This window comes from Dinoponera quadriceps, unplaced genomic scaffold (assembly GCF_001313825.1).
Source record: "Dinoponera quadriceps isolate SergipeBrazil2010 unplaced genomic scaffold, ASM131382v1 scaffold113, whole genome shotgun sequence".
Lineage (NCBI taxonomy): Eukaryota > Metazoa > Arthropoda > Insecta > Hymenoptera > Formicidae > Dinoponera > Dinoponera quadriceps.
In genome coordinates, this window is record NW_014554899.1 from 518,712 (window position 1) to 537,691 (window position 18,980).

At 43.7% G+C, this 18,980-nt stretch overlaps 3 protein-coding genes across 6 annotated transcripts in view; 2 read left to right on the forward strand and 1 right to left on the reverse strand.

Annotated features, from left to right (window-relative positions):
• Positions 1–42: 42 nt before the first annotated feature.
• On the forward strand, positions 43–3,648 carry LOC106742528 (WD repeat-containing protein 43). The gene is made up of 6 exons (XM_014615551.1): positions 43–296; positions 758–1,246; positions 1,734–2,163; positions 2,335–2,644; positions 2,789–3,036; positions 3,164–3,648. The coding sequence occupies exons 1-6, from the start codon at positions 99–101 to the stop codon at positions 3,379–3,381; spliced, it is 1,893 nt and encodes a 630-aa protein (XP_014471037.1). The 5' UTR covers positions 43–98; the 3' UTR covers positions 3,382–3,648.
• A 238-nt stretch (positions 3,649–3,886) lies between these two features.
• On the reverse strand, positions 3,887–14,480 carry LOC106742526 (DENN domain-containing protein 4C). Of its 2 annotated transcripts, none has more exons than XM_014615545.1 (19): positions 14,124–14,480; positions 13,271–13,873; positions 12,549–13,132; positions 12,190–12,430; positions 11,814–12,084; positions 11,407–11,498; positions 10,943–11,193; positions 10,675–10,845; positions 10,457–10,585; positions 10,094–10,340; positions 9,863–10,013; positions 9,331–9,534; positions 8,700–8,927; positions 8,269–8,358; positions 7,841–8,085; positions 7,321–7,579; positions 6,837–7,241; positions 6,165–6,334; positions 3,887–5,918 (listed from the first exon to the last, which is right to left on the reverse strand). In XM_014615545.1, the coding sequence occupies exons 1-19, from the start codon at positions 14,464–14,466 to the stop codon at positions 5,782–5,784; spliced, it is 4,821 nt and encodes a 1,606-aa protein (XP_014471031.1). In that variant the 5' UTR covers positions 14,467–14,480; the 3' UTR covers positions 3,887–5,781. The 2 variants fall into 2 exon arrangements, with proteins under 2 accessions (XP_014471031.1, XP_014471030.1); XM_014615544.1 differs by having other exon boundaries at positions 12,549–13,135.
• A 562-nt stretch (positions 14,481–15,042) lies between these two features.
• Positions 15,043–18,980, forward strand: part of LOC106742527 (unc-112-related protein) — a 41,480-nt gene continuing 37,542 nt past the window's right edge. The window contains exons 1-3 of one of the 3 annotated variants that reach the window (XM_014615546.1): positions 15,043–15,223; positions 17,385–17,390; positions 18,058–18,219. In XM_014615546.1, coding sequence (XP_014471032.1) covers positions 15,061–15,223; positions 17,385–17,390; positions 18,058–18,219 — 331 coding nt within the window. In that variant the 5' untranslated portion in view covers positions 15,043–15,060. Of the gene's footprint in view, positions 15,224–15,871; positions 16,001–17,384; positions 17,391–18,057; positions 18,220–18,980 lie in introns of those variants that run through there. The other 2 variants (XM_014615548.1, XM_014615549.1) reach the window with 2 other exon arrangements.

Sequence of the window (18,980 nt, forward strand, 5' to 3'; positions counted from 1 at the left end):
TTGCAAATATCTATGGATCGCGCTTTCGTGCAGATAGACCTATCTCAAGTACCGCAGTGTGTGTCGTTCGCTTTTTACGTGAACTGTCTCGCGGGAAGATGGCAGCCGTTGGGAATAAAGCGTTCTCTCACGACGGTCAATATTACGCTTTCTGTGGTCCCGATGGCGCTTTGAGGATTTGGGAGACCACGTCCGGCCGATTGAAACATGTTCACACGCCCAATGCACACCTGGCGTCGCCGTGCAACGTCATACAATGGATCTCCGAGACTTCGCAATCGACGGACACCACATTGGTAGGTTATGGTCGCGCCATGTGCTTCTATCGCCGCTGTGGCTGTCGCGCTCTCTCTGCTCTTCTTTTTGCTTTATTTACATACTCGTCACACATGTCACTCGTCGAATATCCTGAAAATGCCCAAATGCCCAAATGTTTATCTCATTCGTAATATCCCCTTCAGAAGTATTAAGTTAACTCGAAAGAGTTAGGTTACGTACATCGTACATTCGTCAGCGATTTATTTATAAATCGTATTACATTGTCTATCTTGCTATCCTTACTCTCGTGAGACAAAGTCGACATTTTATCTCACTTGGATTTGACAAAATTGGTCTATGAATGCCAGCATATGGGATTATATCGTACATATACAATTTCTCCCCATTAGCTTAACATAATGAGCAAAGAAAGAACACTTTAGAAGTGTTTTTATTTTCTTGATATCGTAATAATGGGAAGTTCTTTTTATACCTCAAGCCATTACCAGGGAAGCGGCGCAGAAAAAAATCAGTTTCGGAGGATGGCAATAATAAGGTTGTGGCTATGGGATTGTCGGATGGGAATGTTATATTGTATAACATAGCATCAACATCCGCTACCATATTGAAGAATGACAGTACCGCAGCTTGCACAGCGATAACTTGGTCAACCTACAGTGGTCTATTCACAGCCTCAGATGATTATCATCTGATAGAATGGAATATTCCGGAGAAGGGAATCAAGTGCAAGTGGAAATCGGGCAAATCAAAAGTCACAGCACTGGCGGTCTCAATGGACGGGAAGTCTCTGTTGTCCGCAGAAAGAATAATCAAGTGGTGGGATTTAGCAACGAGACAATTGATTCGTACATTTACCGGACATGTTAACCCAATTACCATTCTTCATCCTCTTAAAGTAGATACAACTAGCTACCTGATCAGCAGTTCTCGTTCGGATAGCAGTCTTTGCGTATGGCCATTGGATAAGGTACAATTCATCCTGTTTCTCATATATTCATTATATATTCTCATTATATACTCATTATAAATTCATTATTATTCTGTGTAAAGAATAACATAGATGTAAAGGACAAAACATTTTTAATATTCAATTTCCGATAAGCTTCAAAAGATCTTCTAATTTTATATTTAGCTACCAATTTATCAACCAAAATTAAACTACCAAACAACATTCAGCTATTAATTATGAAACAAAATTTTGTAACTTTATATTCAGCTATTTTCTTTTGAAAGAAGGAATGGTATTGGAGTAAATGATAGTTTTTGTACATATTCTTCCATGAAGACCATCTTGAATTTAACTGAAACGAATCTGTTGTTGACATTTTATATAACAGTTGCAATTCACTTTATATAGTTCCATTACAACACAAAGATGACTTTATAGTACGCATTTCGTTTTTGCAGTTAGTTAATCGACATGTCTCACATCACTTCACTTTAAATCTATTTAGCATAGAAACGATAAGTCGCCGGCGACATTGTTGTGTCTGCAAGATGAAGCTTCGTTCATATCGACGCTTGTCGCAGAGGAATCACAAGTCATCGTGTTAGTTACTACAAGATTGGGTAAAGCCCAGCTGTTCAAGTACCAACCGAATGGTCGTACGAAACCATTGAAACCGTCTCTTGATGTCACTATCGTCTCAGAAACCTATCCAAAAGAGATCCTTATCCTAGCGGGTCATTTGACCGACGACGAGAAGTTACTGTTGGCATATGGCGATCATTTGAACTTATGGCTCGAGAAGGTTGAGCCGGATTTCTCTGACAAAGTGCAATGTTTAACCAGAATGCTCAAGAAGAAACCGAAAGAGAGGACAATATATGAGATTCTCAAACAGATGCCTGTTGAGACGGATAATGCCCATTATGTTTATCATGGTAACGTAATCACACGGATTTGTTTTCTACTATATTCAAGAATTGTTTCTCTAGAAAAATTGCTACATATTTCTCAATATCCTTCTATATTATATATTTTTGCTCGGCATTAGTTAAAAAGTCTTACAATCACTCGCTTATGACAATTATCGTAATTTGAAACTGTTACAGCGGATGGCGAAGATGAAACAGTGAAGAAAAGGAAGATTATAGAGGACGGTTCTCAGACACTGAAAGATCGATTGGAGAATCTTAGCTTGAATGCGGACGCGAACACGTCAGGTATTTCACCGATGAAAGGAGGGAACAGGTCGCAGTTGTTGATACAGGCATTAAACATCAATGACAAAAACATCCTGTCCACGGTGTTGTTCACGAAAGACGAAAACGTGATTCGCAATACCGTCGTAAACTTGCCGTTGCAGGCGATAACGCCATTGTTCCAAGAGTTATCCGTCATGTTGCAAGGCAAAACATATACGTAATTATATTATTGTTTCTTTTTTATTTCATAAGTGTTCCCTTCTTTTCTACTATATGAGAATTCTTGGTTCCTTTTTTCTGGGATAAAGCTTATATATTATCTTGCAAATTAAAGACGATTTATTATAATGTTCCCGTTTAGATGCCAAATCGCGACAAGATGGCTGCAGGCTTTAATCAAGAGTCACGCGGCACATCTGTCGTCGCGGCCGGACTTCAGGGACATACTTGGTCCTGTTAAGCATTTCATCGAAGAAAAATTGTTACTTCTCTCGGACGTGCAGAAATTAAAAGGCAGAATTTCTCTTATAACAGAACAGATATCTCAGACCCAGGAGGAACAGGAGAAGTACATAAACCAGGAAGCCTTGATTGTTTATCAGGATCCAGGTCAGTGGATCACCGATACGTTGAGATATTCGTTTCTTCCTTGGGACATAATTTTCAACGTTCCACAAAATTTAGTTGAATTGAAGGTTGATATGATTAAGCCGCATCGTCGGAAATGTTTGCTCAGGTCCAGCGGATGAGGCTCTCGATATGGACGACGTTGAATCTAGCAGCGATTCCGACGACAATTGGGAGGAAATGTCGGAGCAGAACGAGGAGACCGAGCAGTACGAGGAAAACGAGCAGTACGAGGAAAACGAGCAGGAAGACGAAGAGGGTATGAAAGATGTCGAGTCCGACACTGATCACAGCGCGGATAGCGACGACGCTATAGGTGATACATAGAATCGTCATGTCGCGTCGAAATTTTCATACTACATACATAAAAAGTGTACGAGTTTCTGTAAGACATTCTCGGTCTCGTTTTCGCGATGCGAAGAGACAAAAATTGACGACGACGCTAATCATAGTATCAAAACACTTGATGGAAATATACTTTGGAAGCGTTACAAGTGCGCGCTGTTTTTGAGCATTCCTGCTTAATCATTTGACACTTCGAAATGATCAATTGTGTTTGTTACACGTGTTAAATATATCGTTATATATATTTTACGCAGTCTCTCTTAATACCTTGACGCCGAATATTTTCATTTTGTACTTCAGTTTGGTTTTCAAAATCAGAGACGATAATAATTAAATTTTAAATCATACTTCTCGAAATGATTTTATACTAATTTATACTAATAAAAGTACAGAAACCTCGCATGTCGCTGCCCTAGTCATTGCCTATAACACAAAAGAAGTAAATAATCGTGATATTTGAAAAGGATGGATTATTAGAGATTTGCCGTGAAAAACATGGCAGGTTTAATTCGATTGAGGACAAAAATCGATACAGACAAAAAGTGAAAAGCGATACTGTACAATACACTCAGTGTGGAAATTCTTCCTTTTCAAATAAAACTTGCGAAAGTACCTATAGGAGAGATAGAGCGATGTCACATCACAATGGTGCTGTGAATCCGTCATGAACGTGGGTTCAACTTTCGAGAGTGAAACGAACCACTTCTGTAAAATACCTCAACTGACTTTATTTTTATGACCTACATTGATAGTACTGTAATGAATGAACATACATTCATCCGCGGGTGTCCAGGGTGAAAAGTGCACACGGCACGCCAAGAAGTAGTCCACGCGAATTACGAGTCTCTCTTTTCGTCGTTTGTTACCTCGTTTCGACGAAGAATCAATCGTGGACGACAGCGTCTCTAACCAAGACCGCTAGTAACATTTACAATTGCCTCGAACGCGCCTCTAAAATTCATAAAAATATTCACTCTCACATTTAAGTATTTGCTTTTAGGATATATAAGTAGTAGAGTGCCAGCGCCACGCCCGTAAAAGGACACTTTTCACCTAGGACATTAGATAAACGGTACTTGCGTTCTGCGTCCGTCCGTCTGTGTATGTGTGTATGTGTGTTGGTCGTGCAATTAACGATTGTTCCTATCTAAGAGTACAAGGAAAGAATACTGCGTTTCGTCATGTCACATGCACGATATATCTCGTTCTCGCTTTCTTTTTCTCCTTTCATCGCGGTAAAAAAAATAGTTGGCATATAAGCGCTGCCTTCGACATGACAGCATTTCTTCTTTTATGTCTTTTTGCGCTCTCCCCTTCTCTCTTTTTTCTTCCTCCTTTCTCCTTTACGGACAATTTATGTCGAACTGAAATGTATTCAAAGGTCACAGCACACCTGGAGGGAATTGGACTTGTAAGATCGCTCGACAGTCCCGTAAAGTTCTTTGGTACTCGACACACACATTTTTCAACGTTGTACTCTTAGATACTGCTAATGTGATGCGCGAGTCATTGAATCACAAGTCAGAGGCATGCGCGGACTCAATTCGCAAAAATAACGACGAATCGTATTCGATAATTCCAAGTTAAAAACAAATTACAATATAAACATACGAAGATCAGAGGTGATACGATTAGTTTAGGAATCGTTATTATCGTTCAACTCTCTTATTGCACCGAACTGATGTCTTTCGTGGGATCGGCGGCGCCGACAGCTCTATATGGCCGATCAGCGTCGAACGATGTGCTGTCGATGCGACCGACCCAATAGCTACTTTTCTCTCTCTCCCTCTCTCTTCCTCTCGCGATGTGTGCGCGACCGAAGTGCGAGAATCGTATAGAACTGAAGCTTGCCGAATCCGGCGATCCGGCCACGCGTTTGCGCAAGCAAGAGACAAGTGTCACCGCCGTCAGAGCGAGTTAAGCGGAGTCTCACGAGGATGAGGTACACGTTAGTTTAGTTCGCGATCGTCGATCCGCCGACTGCTACGATGCCGATCGTTCTTCTTCATTGCATATTCGTTTCTTTTCCCGCTTGCCACAACGTTCCTTAGACCGGACTCGAGCGTAAAAATCATCATGATAACATTAATAATCAACCGTGTTAGATAATAATAAACATTTAACATGTAGCGGACCATTATCACCACGTGGATGATGACGTTGCCACCGTACGTTTCAGGACGAAACGTGCTCGAGCATCGTCCCTTGCGCGAAATTCGATTCGATCGCGAAGATGAAGCCCCGGAGAGTCGCGCACCGAGCGAGCGAACGAGCGTTCGTTCACTATTCGCACCTGTATACTTCCTCCGATATCTCAGCAACTTAGGAATAGTCTTTTCTCCCTCACGTCGCTCGAGCTTCTTCGGGACTCGCACGTTCCTCTCACACATTCAGCTGCTTGAAGTAATGCCTGCAGTACACCGACATCGTCGTCGGCGGTGCGTCGATCTTATGCAATAATTTCTCCTCATTCTCGGAGAACTTCTCCAACGATAAACTGTATTCCCTATCGAAGACACCTGTGATACGAGCGTTGACATTACTGACGTAATCTCACAACGTTTCCCGGGATATCCGATATATAAATGTCTTTTTATCGTAATCTTCTCGAGATTGTGGGCGATTAATCATTCCTCGATCTTAATCTCTTTATAATTACTCTTCTTTTAATATATCTTTATGACCGATATTTTTTTTCAATCTTAATCCTTTTATAAGATTACGTAAATCATTATTCGACCGTTTGATCGCACAACTTTGCCTACCTTGGTCAATGTTCGTCCTGCCTAATACCGTAAATGCCAGGAACAGGACATCCCTATATATAGAAAATGGATGATCGCCTGTTTGATGTTTACTTCTTTCTAAGGCCACTCTTACTATAGGTTCCGCTAAGTCGTTGCAACGGACGTACGTTATTATCGTTTGCATCAGTCTGGAATGATAAATGGAATGTTAATACGATTAACAATCGTCTCGTGTACATTTCTTCCGTGTAAAAATGAATAATAATAATGTTGTTTAATTAATGACAGTTTTGTCACTCGGAGCCATTCAGCCGTTTTTTTCGATTACTAACATTTGTTAAACATTAATGCATAGTTGATATATTAATGTGTATGGTAAATATTTTACACCAACTGCGCGTGGAAACTCAGTTTTCGAACAAGAACACGTCGTATTACACTGCGCCTCACTGTGCAAAGTACTTGTTGGAACGTAATTTAGTTATGATTCTTGCGACAGGTTTAAAAAATTTAACCATGAATTTCTCTTAGTGAGTAATGTGAAACATTACTCATAACATTTGAACAAATAGGCAATTTTTTGAAATGTTAGTGACTATTGTGTCGAGCATAGTGTCCTCCGCGTTTCTTGCTGGAAAACAGCCGAAGTCTAAGTGAATCCAGCTTGTCGGACGATCTGCGAGAACTTACGTTCTGTCCTCCGTAGAATTCAGTTTCCACTGGAGGTACATGGGCAAGCGATCCATGTGCAGTCGTTCGTTGTCCCACATGGTTCTCACACCCACCGATCCCACGACTCTCCGCAGCTCCGTGTTCTTGTCGCTGTTTAGCCAGAGATCAGGCAGATGACTCGTTAAATTGACCCTCTCGAAGTACCATATTAGATTCCAATAGACTATCGGATGTTCTTGGATGAACCTGTGCTTGGTGAGGCAGGCGTCGCCCTCCTGACTCAGCACACTCTCCAGTTCTTTCCTCAGAACCAATGGATTCAGATACGGCACTGTTATCGGTTCCAACGACTCTTTCGGTTGGTCCAACAACTCCACCAACGCTCCCATTAGAGGGTCATTGGTCTTTCCGCTCGCTTCGCACCTATACATGAACAGACGTGTTCTTAATACTAGTTGTTTTCGAGAAGCACTTGCGTTCGTTACAAAGCCGCTTTCGTTACCTGTAATCTAATATGGTAACTGTGAGGAGAGGCACGGTGGCCTTGTCGCAGTATTGGCAAACCGTGTTCAAGTTGGAGTCCTCAGGCTGCCAGCCGGCCATTATCTCCTCGTCATACAGGATAGCGGCGCAATGATGGCATCTGCTGGCGCTGGAGAGCACAAGCTCGATGGCAAGACGTTCCTCCAATTCTCTAGTGCCTTTTGGATACAAGCACTCCGCAAGCTCGTACAACGAACATAGATCTAAGTTCCCATCACCTGTTGGAGCCGAGGAAAGATCATCAGAAGAGACTATCGCACGAACGAGTGTGATTCCTCTCGTTCGTAAGCCGTACTATGTATAGTTAGTTAATAAAAAAAACTTTTCTCTCAACGAATTTCGCACCCGTAATTAGAAAAATTTGTTGTCGAATAATTCTCAAAGGATTATTTTCTCTATTACGATACTTGATGCGTTCGTCTGACGTTAAAGCTTATCGAGGGATAAATGTTACAGTCGTTTTTGTCACTGACTGATACCTGGCGCTCTGGTGGAGACTTCGTTTCGATCTTGCAAGGACTCGGTGAGCGAATCCAAAGACTCGTGCGACACCCCGTAAGCTAGCTTTTGTTCGCGCTCTTTGTTCTTTACCGGCGTGCTCGTCGCCGAAATGGCTTCCTTGATCTCGTCGAACTTTTTCGCGACAGTCGTCGCGGCGGACTTCAAGCTATTTAGACCGCCGAGTATTATCTCGTTGGATTTCTTTCCTGTCAAACTCGACGGGCTAAAACAAAGATTTATGCCCGCATAGAACATAGAAGGAGCAAGCAGCGGCGGAGTTCATTCGTGTACGTTGCAAACGTGCGGGGCGTTTCGTAACAACGAGGAAGCGTACACGTAAAAGAAGAGAAAAAAAGAACGTACGTCTAATCGAACACACAGTGTAACTAACACTGAAATCACGTACCTGATGTAGCTGGAGAGACTAAGAGATTCGATAAGTTGATTCGATGGTATGAAATCCTTATTTTTAGCAAATCCGCCCGTGGAATATCGTCTGTGGTTGAACGGATAAAAGAAAACAAACTCAAATGCGCATGCAAAACAATAAGTGGGGACGAATGCCACATTATTTTTCCCGCCGGAAGCGCGATGGCAGACATCTCGACCGTTATCGAATTACAATGACATTTCTTCTAAACTAAAAAAAACATCGAGATTTCGCGTATTATCCTCTTCTATGTTTGGACAAATGAAAAAAGCGATCGTGCTTCGCAGACTCGTCATCGCACCTCGGCAGGATCAAGACACAATGCACTGTGAAAGTACCGTTGTTCAGGTACAACAGGACAACGTGTGCATACGTATAATCGAATGTAATATCTCACACAGTCTTACCCGAAACTAAGTTTAAGACTAGATCCTAAGCTAGAGAGGCTGGACGTAACACTATCCTTATTCTGAGACCAAAGACTGCTTATTTCCAGTCTCTCCTTTTCTCTCTCCTGTTCCCCTTGCTGCGCCACGGAGTGAGGCATCGTCTCACTCCTCTGCAAATGCCCACCCATCGTCATGCCACTTTCATCTACCGCTTGATGAAAGGTCGCACTACGTGGGAGGATGTTGCTGCAAACATTTAGAGCGATTTCCGTGTTTGAAGTGTTCACGCACATCATGGGGATATTACGGAACGGATCGTCTTCGAGGATCGAAGATCGTTAAAGCATGATTAACGCGACAATCGACCTTCGCGTAAGGAAATACTTTCTCTCACGTGCAAGTACTCGTGATTACTCCGATCACCAGTAACAGCTTCCCATTAGGTGGTTGTTAATTACAATCTTGCATCTGTTCGCTTTTTCGTTTTTTTTTGCACTTTTGCGAAAATATCGATTTCTATAGACTTACCGAAAATTATTCTCTACGCTAGTCTATCTCTAAACGACATTGTTTCTCTCTCAACTAAGATATGTATCTCCGTAATTAAAGTTTCGCATGCAGATACGGTATATACGGTGAAGTGTCATACCTTCTGAATAAGAGCGGCCCTCCTGGTCTCTCTTCAGTCGTATTATTTAAAACGGTTAAAGTACTTGTTGAGCAATTCGAGTCATTCTCCTCGGAAGGTGACACAATCGGTGTTTCGTCATTAATGAGAGCACCCAATGGGTCATTTTCCGTGACTGGTGTGCGTATGGGACTTTTTAATGGTGATTCAACACTGCGCGTTAGCCTACATAGAAAATATTACATCTACATAAGCCTGTACATGCAAAAAATTAGCACTGTAGAATTCAATACGAGACGCAGATTGATTATTGCGCAGAGAGAAAGAGAGAGACAGAGAGAGGGAGAGAGAGATTCTCCGTGATATATAATACGATAATGGACGAAAAAAAAATAGTATCTACACGATGAATACTCGCTTGCATCGGCTACAGTAACACACTAGTGAAACAATAATGACTTGATCTAAAGAACAAGCGTTCTCAGCGACTTAGGCGAACTTGACGGGCTTGAGAGCGACACTAACTAATCCTAACAGTGAACATGGAGGATACCTTGGATTATTGGGCGCCGGATCCAATTCGTCCGTTTGCAACATGCTTAACGTAGCTTGATCTTTAACTATACTATTCTGCCGGAGAAGCTTAGCTTTCAATTCGAACGACCCGAATCCAGGTAGGTCAGACACAGAGCTGCCTTTAGTAGCTGCCGGAGAAGGGAGAAAGGGTGTTACATTTAAGAAAGAGTGATACAACAGCGCGATGTCGTGATGAAACTCGACTTACAATCACTGTGCGCCGCTTCGGTGTCCTGAGAGTGTGAACTATCAAGACTAGACCGGGAGAGCGCATGCTCCATACCATCAGTCTTATCAGCAGTCAGAAAATCTACGTTGGAGCTCAATCGCCTCCTGGCACTTTTCTTGCCGGCCTTCTTGAACAAGGCCGCACCAACGATGACGTTTCGCAACTTGTTCCACATCAGCTGACTCGAGTTCGTCATATCCGAAGGCCATGTTGCTTCGAGAACAGCCTGTGAACGAGAGATAGACATCACAATCTCTGATATAATCACATACAATGCTATGCGAGTCTGTGCCTCGCCAAAATTGAATTACTCATTGGTCTAGGAAACAAGAGAGCGCCCACCTTGTTGTAAAATCCGTACGTTAAAGCGTTAGGCTGAACACCGCTACGTTTCATATGGAATAGTAACTTTACAGCTAAAACCGGCTGTCCGTACACGCCGCAGAGTTGCATCATAGCTCTGTAGCACACCTGAAACAACAACAAACATTCGTTCAAACTCGTCGATTTTCTTCGTATATAGTAACTTGGAGTAATTTTCAACGGTGCCCAGTTCATACTTCTTCCATAGGGTCGAGACGTAACTTCTGCATTTTGACTAACAATTCGTAAGCCTGGTGCAAAATCGCAGCAGGCTGGCTAGAGACTTGCAACATAGCTGGCAAATGTAGAAACCAAAGACTATAACACGTGCCAAGTAGACATCTGCCCCATCTGTCGGGCATAGCAGCCTAAAGAAATGCAAGAACAAGAATTACATACACGGAATCGCTGGCTCGTACAAATATTTATACACTTTGTCGGACAGTAGTAAATCGTCTCGTCTACCTGTTTTCGGGCCATCCTTTGAGCAACTTTGATTTCATGTTTTGTTCTACGAGCCATAGGACTCCCAGGTACCATACCGAAGGCACTTAAAGATGGATTCTTCAAACAGAAGTTCTTCTGAGGCCTCATTAGATCAGGATTCAACTTGAAAGAATTGTATATTATTGGTGCTTCATTTGTCCCCGCTTCAGGTGGTGGTATAAATACTGTACGTTCACTATGTTGAGATTCATCCAGTTCCAAAAGAGTTACTAAGGAGCAAACAAGAAACGAGTAATTATTGCATGACGTATCATATGCATTATATCATATTCATATTTGGATACTCGAAACAACATAAATATTCCTCTTCATTTTCATTGTGCAAAAATAACGAATGGAATTCCAAAGAGATAGAAAGTAGAAAACAATGATTTGGAGGAAAAAATAATTTACCATGTAGAAAAATGTCTAACAATCCATACCATTCTCTTCCTCGACTCGTTCTGTACACTCGTCGAAAAATGCTAATCCTGCCATGTCCATATCGGATACGAAACTTCTCTCTTCTATGAATCTGTGAAATTGAAATATCCATTAGATAATGGATATGGGAGATTACAGGTTTGGGAGCGATTTAACTGTCAAGAATAGTGAAAAGAATGAGTTTCATTCTTGATGAGTTACATTTTTGATAAAATAAGTAAACAATGAATCAGTTTTAAAAGAAATTAATGAGTAAAAAGTGAGTCATTCAATCCTAAGTAAATTGTACGTTAAAAATTGTTCATCTATCACTCTTCTGCGAAATTAAAAATATTGACCTTATAATATGAAAGTCAACAAAACTTATTTTTCAGAAAAATGTGAAAGTAGATACAAACTAACTTACCTGATAAACATTTGAGTTCTGACAAGCATACTATAAAACTTCGCGTGAGCCTTATCGCGACTTCTCAAAAACGCTTGGATATTAAATAAACTCGTCGGATCCGTCGTCCCCACAGTAGGTGCCTTTGTAATTGGCAACAAGTAACTTCGGTATCCTTTGAGAATCGTCGCCATAAACCTCAGGAAAGCATCCTGTATCTCGAGTTCTAAAGCTTGCTCTTTTCGTTTCTGTTGAAACTCTCTGTCTACACTGAAATCCTCGTCCCCTCTGTCTAATGTTGCAACAAAAACAATTTTAATGCAATAAAAATAGAAACAAAAACAAAAAGACAAAAGGGAGAGACAGCAGGGGAGCAAATCGATATATAATAATCCACCTTTCTGGGAACAATTAGTCTTCCCCCACAGAATAATCTTCGAGGACAAAAGTTCCAGACAATTTCTCAATTGCCGAGCTGCCTTCTTAGGTAGCAATTTAACGTTCAAATATTTTTTGTCGTCGCATATTGCTATGTTATTCGTATCCAGATTTACGCAGTTGACGTCGGAAGGGAGCTCGAATAGATCGAAAAACCTTGAATCCACACCAATCAGGAACGGTAATGGCGCATGCAACACCTGTAATTTTCAACGTCAAAGCAGCCAGCCTTCCACTTTTTCTGCGCGCCATGCACGGCCATTAAAGAGCACAAAAACGAAAAAAAGGTGATGCGTCAGTCGCATCGGTATGCGTTACCTCCGCCAATCCCAGAGGACATAACGGTATATAAGGACACTGCCACTTAAAAGGAAACAGAATCATGGCGATAGCCTCGCTCACTGAAGTAAGTACATCCGGCCGCAGAGAATGGACCAGTATCTTCTGCTCGGTCAGTATCAGTAGCAGTATCAGCAGACAATTATCGGGTCCCAGATTTACCAGCAGTTGCCGGAAGCTCGCGCCTGATCTGGGCAAGGCCAGATCCTCCGGTTGCGTCAAGATAAGCCGATCCTGACTGCTGAGCTGCACCAAGATTCTCGGCCGTTGTGGACTCGGGAACGGTATGTCGCATAAAAAATATGAGATGTACTTCTCGATCGGGACGTTCTGCGGCTTGTCGTCGACCATTCCGTGCAGGAAAACCAAAAACCTCTCGAACGTGTCGAAAAACGGCCAGTGTGACAGTATGCATATGGATTTGCTGATGTTCAACGACTGGCTCGCGGGATCCGTGTACTGCAGCTTCTCGAACTGCGGTATCGTGAGCTTCTTGAGTATGCCGGACTTCTTGAACATTTTCATTTTTACCTGCGGCTTATTCTTAGTTATCTCTATGTTATCTGCTGAAATAAAACAGGGACATACGTCAGAGTAGAATTACCGAAGTAATACCGCGCTAAACGTGCGAAGAATTAGAGAAAAAAAAAAACGAACACTGAGGATCGTGAAAATTAGGATTATGAAATACATTTGTATACCACTGTTTTTATTGTTCTCGTCGGCCGTGTCCATGATCTCCTGATTGTCTTTGCAGTTCGGAATGTCCGATTCTAGTTGCAGCTCCTCGTAGAACGTTATTGCTGAGCCGTATATCTTTTGAGCAGCGTCGGCGACCGTCAATACAAACGTCGAGAATACTGGCTTAGGTTTACACGCTACTTTAGGCCAACATTCTATAGTCGCGCCCATCGGTAGACAAAACATGGCGACGGAATTCGGAAAGACGAAGCCATTGTAATCGGCCGTGGGATATTTGTAGAGTATTGCTGGCTTAAACGACACCAGGTTGGCGCGATTCATAGACTTCTTATAGCACAAAAACACATCACTGCCCAGCATTCCCTTGTTCAGGTTCTTATTGATCACGCAAAACGCATGAGGCGGGCTCTCCCCCTTGTTCGTCAGGATGACGCATATGTCCGTGACGACCAGGGAATTGCAAGGCATCTTTCGATTCGCTCGTCTGTACGTTACAAAAATTTTCGACGTTGAGTTATTCACGTTTGCCACGTGACCTTTAGGGGTTTCCAACACCATCTCGGCATCCTGCATTATACGTTCTTTCCCGTCGTATATTACACCTGGAAATTAAAACGTCGTTTAGATAACGTGATGGTGAGCCATCATTAATGACTTACGCTATTACAGCTCGAGTCTAATCGACGATTAACTCAACGGAATTGACCAATCGCATTGATCAATCAAGCTGAATTGATCCCGTTGAATTAATCATCGATTGGATTTAAACCGATGATGAAACGGGCGTTAGCCACAGTCTGAATTAAGACAATTGTATCATTGTTCATCGCTTAGTCGCTCCTCTCCTCTTACCAATATCAACTAAAGGAGGCTTGTCCCGTCCTCTCCTGTAGCACAAGTAACACTCATTTGTTCGTAAGCTCCCATGATTCAAGTCAGCCGGGAAACCCGACACAGTTTGTTCCAGCAGTGTGTACCCCTCTGGACAATGTTCTCCCAGTGCAGGGAATATTACGGCAAGATCCGTGATGGGAGGTGCAGTTTGCGTGTCTGCCTTGAGATGAGTACCCTCCTGGCACCAATCCTTCAGCTCGCCATTGCTCTCATTGTCGTTCTCATTGTCTTGACTGGGATAGTCATCTTGGCCAGGCAGACCAGCGATAACAAAATAATCTGCTACTCTTCTCTCGTCCATCTTTCTTGAGGATTACACAGATTAGAGTCCAGAACATCCAACAAGATCGTCTCCCGATCAAGCTCTCTTCCCGATGTATCTCATATCACGGATACAATGATATTATTCTTGATCGATACCCCTGATACTTCTGTACATGGCACTAAGCTGATTGTATCTGAAACTCCCACCTACAGCTGTGTGTGTGTATGTGTGTGGCACTCGATATAGCATGCGATCTTTCACGCGAGATTGACTGACACGTTATAAGTACTCTCTTGTTCAACAATTCAGCAACAGATCTGGTTTAGCTGACTTTCTCTCTACATAACGCCTTAAACATAATATTATTACATACGAAACATCATGATCCGCTGGTCCTTGCTTTACAGTTTTGCACAATCTTACAAAAATATCTCAGCTATCCGTTGGCGCGTGTCCACTGTGACGTTGGAGTATTCTTTCAGCGATGGCCTCACCGAATTATTGCTTGTTCCAGATCGCCGTGAAGTACGTCATGTAATCGCGCGACATGGGACAGTTTGAATTTCTATCGAATATAATCTTACACGATATGACGCATATCTGACTGCCACCGGATGCCAGACGACGAGGATGAGTGGGCTTTATCGTCGAATCGTTGATTATCGTCCTTACTCGGGAAGAGAGTCCCGTGTGCTTCTTGGCGCGTCGTGTGCGTCGTCGTGCATCGCCAACGGTGGTTCGTGGAATTCTGCAAGCAGCGAGTCGCGCGTTCGACTGTCCACGGAGAAGCTCGGTATGTATGTGTGTGTGTGTGTGTGTGTATGTGTGTATACGAGCGGGTGTCCGATCTTTCCTCGCGCTCGTCGCCGGCCTGACTTCGCTAATGTCTTCGGAGAAAAAAGACGATATTATTCATCACACGAAACCGTCACGCGGCCGCGTACCTCCGACACACACGGACGACAGGCGAACAGACGAGACGCATAATCGGCCCTCGACGGACTCACCGTTATTGCGACCCACCACCGAGGAGACCGCTTTCTCCCTCAGAACCAAGTCATAGGTTAGACGTCACACGCGCGACAGACAGTCACACAAGGGCGCTCTCGACGACGTCGTCGCACGTTGCATGGCCGGCGGGTTCGCGGGTTGTTCCGCGAGGTGTACGTAGCAGGTCGCGCGATACAAAGAGTACCCGAGCCGTCGGTCTCGCGCTCGCCGCCTACACCGATATTGCGTTGTTGTTTTGCCGTGTCGCAGAGCGCGTCGGAAAAATATTCGCGTGTAGTGTCAGATGGCCATAGTCGCCACAGGCGGCAAAATGGCCGATGACAGTGGCGCGGCGCGACCTCGAGCTCGGTTCAAGAACGTTCGCGCGCGTGATCGCGCGTCGATCCGAAATAAAAGCGCCGGACTGTGTCGGTCCGGCAGTCGGCCCGCCACCCACGACCACCCGTCGAACCCGTGACACTGTGTCTTCGTGCTCCTTTCTACACCCGCGTCGTTTTTCTCTTCTCGGAGGAAGCTGCAAACGCCGGACCGTTCGAACAGCGCGCGGAGGATCACACAAGTAGGTGCGAATGATAAATGAGTGCGAGGATCGAGTGTTTTTTTATCGCGAGCTCCCTTTGTTCAATCACCGATGCTGTGTATTAATAGCGTGTCCGAGATGATAGACAATGTCTATTGTACGAGCGATTATTCAACATTACTGTCATCTAACCATTCTATACTGTAAATGATGTTTTCAGAAATGATCTAATAATAAATTCTCAAAGATACTTTTTTTTTTTATAACCAGAGAAAGAACAATAGCAGATTTGGTGGTTCTTGGCTTATTTTATTCACAATTTTATATACAAAAGAGCTCAATGGATATCATACCTTCCTCATTTCTTGTATAAATCTCTAAACTTATTATTATGAACAATTTTCGTGCTTTTCTGATGAAATATTAGGTTTATATTCGGTGTTTTCCAGTGAGGAGATGCTATGCTATACTGTGATACATCGTGTGAAATACTTGTCCTTCTTCCCTTCTTTCAATAGATGGAATACTGGTTAAAATAACGCCGTTTAACTAAAATATTTGCTGGAGCGCAGCTTAGTTTATGCTTGTTGATGCGTTTTTAGTCGATCGGCATTTTAACGTAACCTAACATTAAGTTATTTGGCCATCAAAATAAATTTAGTTCAATTCTAATAATGTTGTGCTTACCAGGTGTATGGCTTTTTGCAACCACCAACTCAATCGGCATATTATAGAACAGCTTATCGACAGTCGGTAAATGAATTATTACACAATGATATTGATTTTGAAATTATAAATAACGGATTAGACTTTAGTATTTTTGGTAAAAATGACTTCTTTAATGTCATGATTATGAACCCTAATTTGTGCAACAAAAACAAGGCATTTCACGTTTGTTCTTTTTGTTGCACTCTGTACTTCACTCGAGCGGAGAGTGCAATATCAAAAAGAACAGACTCACAAGTGCAGTTACTACCGCCACTATCGGTTGTTACGCGTATTACTGCTCAAAAGTTCATCCAACAAGCAAACATGCAGACCGATAGCCAAGTTAGTCATATTTATATATATATATATATTTCTCCGAGAACTAGAGAAAGGTAGAAACTATTGTATCCTTCAATCGTTTTCACACTTCTTAATTATTTCGACATCGAATTCATCCAAGCCAACGAAGATGGATGAAAAACCGTGACGCAATCCGTCAATAACGGTTACACAATTTTCCACAGCTGTCATATGGTCTGTTTTCTATCACTGCAATGACTGCATTAGCTTGTACTGATTCTTTTTACCCTTCTTTCTTGAGATTTGATGGAAAAGAGAACTAGTGTAAGTTAATGCAGCCAATGCAACGATAGAAAATGGAGTTGTAAATCACGAAAGACCGAACTCAAGAAACCAGTCGGGCTTGTTGTTTTAGGTCCGAGTAAGCAGCTATAGGTTGCAGATAGCAAAATAGCCGTAACGAATATGAGTCGGCCGAAATTGAAGAGATCGCTGTCGGAAAGAGAGAGAGAGAGAGAGACGGGCGCACGTAGAAGCGGAAGAAACATGGACGCCGCGCGTCGTTCATATATGGTCCTATTCTCGGCCGGCGGACGGGCGCATGCGCGAGCAAAGTTTAAGCTCGCGCGAGTCGAGTGTGCCCGGACGGCGCCGAGGATAGCCGAGGCGCGACGTCTCCCGAACGCCTCGCGCGCACCGCGACATTCGCATTCGAGCGACCCGAGCGTGCGAAGGCTGCCGCTTTTCTCGGCGTTATCCGTTTCGTCGGCGCGCGTGTGGGTGTTACGTGCGCTCTCGCACGCGCGCGCGCGCATAGTAAAGAGAATCGGAGCCGAGTAGGCCGAAGCGCGGCAGTCGATCTCGCGCGCGCGGTTTTTCGTTGCACTTTCGCGCTGACGGTTATCGCGTGCAGCAGCGGCGGCGAAGGGATCGCTCGCGAAAAAGTCATGTTCGTCGAGCGTTGAACCGCAGCGTTGTCTCGAGGACGAGAACGAACGAGTGACGACCGTGTGTGCGTGCGCGACGCCGGATCTCTCTCTTTCTCTTATTCGGTGACTTTGTCGTCTGTTGCGTATCCGGTGAAAAAGAAGAGGCGAGATCGACCAACATGTACTCCGACGGGGGCCACGAAGTGGACGGCAGCTGGGTGCTGCGCGTCTACGTCACGGATCTGCAGGTCGAGAGAAGTTTACGCGTGAAGGGCGAGCTGCACATTGGCGGTGTCATGCTACGTCTCGTGGAGGATCTGGGTGAGTGGATATCTGTGTTTGTCAGCCTCTCGCGTCTTCCTTCCTCTCGCTCTTCCTCGCTCCGTTTCTATCCCACCTTCTTTTCGCCGCCATTTCTTCCCGTCTCTCTCTCTCTCTCTCTCCATCTGGGATCCCCAGCGCGCGTCTTCTGAGTGCGTGTTCTCGTTAGCACACGCGACCACTTGACCTTCGTCTCGCGAACGTTTACGTGGAACGGATCTCTCGGTATCCGGTATGCGCAGATCGTCGTATTATTTCGAGCTTCGTCGGATCGCGATAGGAAAATCGTCTACCGGCGGTGACGCGGGTTGTAATTTTTGAATTTTCGAACCGGCAAAATGGCGGCACGCCTCGCACGCTCAATTCGCGACCAAGTTTGTTTATAGACGCAGGCGGTGTCAAAATAGAGAAAACTGTCCGTTCGATTGTATTTGAAAGAGGACAATTGTGAAGTCTACGGGAGAAAAAGTCGCTTTCATGAGATAATATTTTATTCACTTAGAGGGACGCGAGTAAAGAGGTAAAACCGGGTGCGGAAATATGTATAAAAAGGAGCACGCGGAGTTTTTGCGAGAATACCCGAAGGGGAGGACGACGAAATGATTTCAGCCACCGGTCGATCCTCTTCGGGAGCGGCCAACACTAACGAGGCTGGCAACAACATCGATCGCCCTTGCCTGCATCGGCGTACCGTGGATAATCGGCCGAGCTGACGATGCAGGACGGTTCCAGCCTCGTCGAATTAGCCAATTTCGATCGAT

What these genes read in the sequence shown, in the direction of transcription:
- LOC106742528 (XM_014615551.1), top strand. Translation starts at nt 99, where the DNA reads ATGGCAGCCGTTGGGAATAAAGCGTTCTCTCACGACGGTCAATATTAC. An exon ending in TGCCCATTATGTTTATCATG is followed by an intron (nt 2,164 to 2,334) that starts GTAACGTAATCA and finishes AAACTGTTACAG; the next exon opens with CGGATGGCGAAGATGAAACA. An exon ending in TTGCAAGGCAAAACATATAC is followed by an intron (nt 2,645 to 2,788) that starts GTAATTATATTA and finishes GTTCCCGTTTAG; the next exon opens with ATGCCAAATCGCGACAAGAT.
- LOC106742526 (XM_014615544.1), bottom strand. Translation starts at nt 14,466, where the DNA reads ATGGACGAGAGAAGAGTAGCAGATTATTTTGTTATCGCTGGTCTGCCT. An exon ending in GCCTCCTTTAGTTGATATTG is followed by an intron (nt 13,874 to 14,123) that starts GTAAGAGGAGAG and finishes TTTAATTTCCAG; the next exon opens with GTGTAATATACGACGGGAAA. An exon ending in CAGGACGAACATTGACCAAG is followed by an intron (nt 5,919 to 6,164) that starts GTAGGCAAAGTT and finishes CTCGTATCACAG; the next exon opens with GTGTCTTCGATAGGGAATAC.